The sequence below is a fragment of the Parasteatoda tepidariorum genome, chromosome 5 (assembly GCF_043381705.1).
Source record: "Parasteatoda tepidariorum isolate YZ-2023 chromosome 5, CAS_Ptep_4.0, whole genome shotgun sequence".
NCBI classification, from domain to species: domain Eukaryota; kingdom Metazoa; phylum Arthropoda; class Arachnida; order Araneae; family Theridiidae; genus Parasteatoda; species Parasteatoda tepidariorum.
In genome coordinates, this window is record NC_092208.1 from 48690077 (window position 1) to 48695080 (window position 5004).

At 32.7% G+C, this 5004-nt stretch overlaps 1 protein-coding gene across 1 annotated transcript; it reads right to left on the reverse strand.

The window, feature by feature from the left end:
- Positions 1-684: 684 nt before the first annotated feature.
- LOC139425646 (putative uncharacterized protein DDB_G0287457) lies at positions 685-4068 on the reverse strand. The gene has a single exon (XM_071181049.1). It carries the CDS (start codon positions 4066-4068, stop codon positions 685-687), a length of 3384 nt encoding a protein of 1127 aa, XP_071037150.1.
- Positions 4069-5004: the final 936 nt, after the last annotated feature.

Below are 5004 nucleotides of genomic sequence, written 5' to 3' on the forward strand. Positions count from 1 at the left end.
AAATTATCAAGCGTCAAAGAGGATTTGACATATTTAGAAATTATTTCAACGGTTGGTTTTTCCTGTTTAAAGAAGGAACTTGATAGCTAAACTAATTTAGATTTAATATACAACTAAGCTTTTACATGCAATTACACAACAGCAAGATAACAATAAGTTAACAACAATAGATATATTAATTTAACCATTATTACAATTAACAATGATTTTTTAATTATAAATTTTTTTACAAGATGTTTCGTTATAACCATCCTTACAACATAATTTTATAACTAATGTAAAAAGAGAAATATACTCGTTATGTGGCACAAGTTAATACTTAAATGAGGAAGAAAAAATAAATTCGAAATAAACCATGTCATTGAGAGTAAAAGCAGCTTAAAATAATTAAAAAACAGTATATTTGATGAAGGTAACAGTAATTTTCTAGCGAAAGGCAAATGCATTTTAGTCCTATTAGATAATCAAACCAATTTTGGTGATTTTAATACCTTTTTTGTTCTTACTGACCTTAATAACGTATAGTATTTTTATCACTTAATAATTTCATAATCACAAATTTCTGACCCCAAATATGCCTAATGTTTTTTTCACTTCAATTTTAGAAGGATTTTAAATATACATGAATTAAAAACGTTTGTATACACAACACTCTGCATATCATTTTAAGGCTGTTTCCCGCAGTTAACATGCATCTTTAAAAAGATTTTTAACATTTAGAGACAGTATCATCTTCTCTTTCTTTAAAAAGAATAAACAGTTTTGAATTTTTTTCAATATGGCGTCTGTAGTTGATAGATTACTGTCCTGGAAGAGTAGGAATAGCTCATCCCAAGCACTTTGAACAATACTGTTATTAAATCCATCAGAATCAAATTTCCACGGCAGCAAGTCAATGACATCAACTGCCTCTGGCACGTCTTCAAAGACTCGAACGAAGGCTCTGCTCTCTTCTGAGTTGGAACATTTAATTAACCTTTCGTAACACATTCGAAGTCTTTTGTAGAAAACGTGGGTATTTGCACTATTGTATTCGGTTATCTCGTTCATAAACTCAAGCACTTCATCGTTGTCTATAACAGATAGGTAGTCCTTTTCAAGCAAATGCTCATGAAATTCGGTGATGGCAATGCGCGCTTCTTGAAACTGAGAGCTGCATTGTACGCCGTATATGTAAACATCGGATGAAGAATTCATGTCTCGCAGAAAAATTTCTTTAATTTCAAACTCTTTAGCATTCACATCTTCCTTACAGTCAGTTCTGTTTATAAAAGTAGAAAGAATCCCGCCAAAAGCGTCAGCTACCTTGGCTCCCACAGAAGCAACTGGGTGAGGTATAAGTTTGGTCACGGTTGCGGCAATTTTAATTGCCGCAATCACATGCTTCATGGTATTATTTTTCTGGGGAGACTGGATTATTATAGTCACTATTTGTTCCAACAAACCTATAGTCTGTTTTCTGAAATCCATCCACTGATTGTAAAAAGATTTAAACGTATCAAAATCTCTTTCACAGAATACTATCAGATCAGCTATTTCTTTCCCATTACGTATTATTGAAGATTTTAAATGTTTTCTTGTGTTGTTTTTCAGTATGGCTGATGAATTTTTAAGTGGAGAAGTGATTTTGGATGCAGTTTCTTTGTTATTTAATGTTATATCACTTTGTACATCATTCTCCAAAATTTCATTTTCTACATCGGTGTTATTCAAGTTAGGATTTAATTCAACATTTTCTTGTAGATCTTCAATCATAGAACCATACGATTTTGTATCGGAAATTTCAGTTCTTTTGCTACGAGGATTCGGGGAGCCATTGTTTTTGAATTTCATGTGTTCAGAATATTGACCGATGACGATCTTTCTTTTAGAAAGACGGTGATGTTGAGGATGATATATTATGAAAGGCTTCATATTACGTTTCTCATTGTTTTCAGTGTCAAATACTTTCTGGCGATGATCATCTCTGAATATTGAAGTTTCATTCTGTGAATAATGATCTAGTTTGTCAAAATCAGATTTCTTTAATTCATTAGTTGACGATTGTCCTTTGAATTGTGCTGTAGATTCATATCTTACAGGATCATATTTTGAACTATATAATTTGGCAGGCCTCACATTGTGTTCCTCATCATTGTCCTCAATGTCAAAACCTTTCTGGCAATGATCACTTTTGAATGTTGAAGTTTCATTCTGTGAATTATTACCTAGTTTGTTAAAATTAGATTTCTGTAATTCATTAGTTGAAGATTGGCCCCTGAGTTGGGCTGCAGATTCATATCTTATTGGATCATGTTTTGAATTATATGCATTGGCAGGTCTCATATTATATTTTTCATCATCGTCCTCAAAGTCAAAAACTTTCTGGCCCTGATTATTTTTAAATGACGAAATTTTATTTTCTGAAATATTATCTACTTCATCAGAATTAGATTTCCTTATTTTATCAGTGGAAGATTGCTCGGTAAAATGTGCTTCATATATTAAAGTATCATATTTTGCATAATATATTTTGGCAGGCTTCACGTTATGCTTCCCATCATTGTTATCAATGTCCCATTTTTTTTGTCCATGACTATTTTTGAATGTAGAAAATTGATTTTCTGAAACACCTTCCAGTTTGTCAAAATTAGATTTCTTTAATTTATTAATTAAAAATTGACTGTTATGTTGTGCTGTAGATTCATATTTAAAAGGGTAGTTTGGAGAGTTTTCTTTAGAAAGTTTTCGAAGTTTCTCATTATTGCATTCAAGATCAAATATATTTAGACTGTGATTACTTTTGAATGCAGTTTCATTTTGCAATATATTATCTAGTTGGTCAATATTAGGTATCTCTAATTTATCAGTTAACGATTGTCCGCTGCATTGCTCTGTAAGATTATCTCTAAAAGTAACCTTCTTACCTTGACTGGCTTTGCTGTTTGATAGCTTTTCCTGGTCATTACAGTAATAATGTTTAGTTTCATGTTTTTCCTTATTCCGATTTTTGAATCTGAAACTATCGCGCTCATGTGATCTAGGTTCTCCATAACCTGTCGTCATATCAGTGTCAAATAACTTTTTGCCCATGCCTTGATAATGAGGGACTGAAACATTCTGAAAATATGTCTTGTCCCTTGTATCATAGCTCATCGTAACTTCCTTATCATTTATATCTCCAAAATCATTAATATTATCGTTCCAAACAATGTTAGTTTTTGGATTTTTGTACACTTTTTCGCATGAACTTTCCACTTTTTCTCCTCGAACATATTTTACCTTTCGACTATTTATCACTTCGGCAGGAGAAGTTTCGTAAGTATGAGTAGCTACTTTTCTTGGCTCATTTGGTGAATATTTTGAAAATGTGCATTTTGAAGAAGGATCTTCATAGATTTCTTCAGCGTTGGATTTCGAGGTAAACATATTTGAAGTCAAATTTCTTGTAGTTTTTATCTTTTCTCTTGAATTTTTTCGACCACTATTTCTTTTTTCACAATTACGAGAAAAATTCTTCTGCAAATTGCTTGCCCAGTAAATTTCAGATTTTTGTTTGGTTCCTGTTGTCGTTTCTTGATCGTCCCACATAATAGTTTCAGAACAGTCAGTCCCTTTAATAGTTTCAGGATATTCAGATACTCTAGGTTCAATAGTTTTGGTCTGTAAAATTTCCTTAATGGATTTGTCTTTATTTAGTATGTAGGCTGCTGTAGTTTCTGATATATCAGATACAGTTAGGGCTGATTCATTTGGTGAATTGGAAAGCTCAATCGAATTTTTTTTTCTCATTTTAGGTGAGATTTTTTCAAGATTATAGTCATAGCTCAAGTCATTTTCTGAATCTTGATTGGATATATTTTTGGAAATGTAATTTTTAGGTTTTGTGTTGAATGTTCCTGATGTTTCTTGATTAATTAACTGACTTTCATTAACATATTGGGTTTTATTTTTAAAGTTATTGTTATTTGTACCGGTAAGTTGGGACTGATTTGGATCATTTTTTGAATTATCTTTTTCCAATCTGTTAAAGTAGGCTATTAGGTTTTTAGTATAACCTAGACCTGTTTGTGAATTTATGTTTACCATGTTTGTGAATTTATGTTTTGAGATAGTTTATTTGTCTTGCAAATGTTAAGTGAGATTTAATCAGTACCAGTCGAAATGTCCCTTAAAAACTTATCTTGAACATCATTTTTGGCTTTCATAACAAACGTTTAAACCTGGAAAACTTTTCCTGTCGATGATTTTTTTTATTCTGGTTTTCTTTATTTGTGCTATTTACATCCTTCAATTTGACTCTTCTGAAAAAGAAAATTGGATCTGTTAACGAAAATAAATACTTTTAATTTCTTTATATATATTTTTAAACAGTGATCAGTTTAAAACATATACTACTGAATTCACAAAATATGATACTTGCTGTTGTTGTTGCAGTTAATTTACGTCGCACTAGGGCTGCACAATGGGCTATTGGTGACGGTCTGGGAAACATCCCTGAGGATGATCCGAAGATAAGCCATTACAATTTTGATCCTCTGCAGAGGGGGTGGCACCCCTGCTTCGGTAGCCCAACGACCTGCACGCGAAGTCGAGCACTTTACGATAGAACAGTTTAACGAGGATCCATACCACACACCTTCGGTCCCTACGTAGACTGATCCAAATGGTCTCCCACCCGCACACTGACCGCAGCCAGTGATGCTTGACTTCGGTGATCTTCTGGGAACTATGTCTTAACGATCAGTCCACTGCGGGACAAATATGATACTAGTCTCGATCAAATTATTACATCACATCGATTCCGAAATTATTACATCACATTCCAAATTACTGAATCACTAAACCTTGTCCGATGAAATTAGCGTAGTGGCTAGATTTTGACTCAAATGTTTCATTTTCTTATTGACTCGGTTAGCCTGGTCAGGCTATTTGCACCAAATTTACGTTAGCGCATACATAGTTAGGCACTGGTCAATGTAAAAAGAAAAAAAAAGTCTTCAATTTTAGTTTTGTGACACCTAA

What these genes read in the sequence shown, in the direction of transcription:
- LOC139425646 (XM_071181049.1), bottom strand. Translation starts at nt 4,068, where the DNA reads ATGGTAAACATAAATTCACAAACAGGTCTAGGTTATACTAAAAACCTA.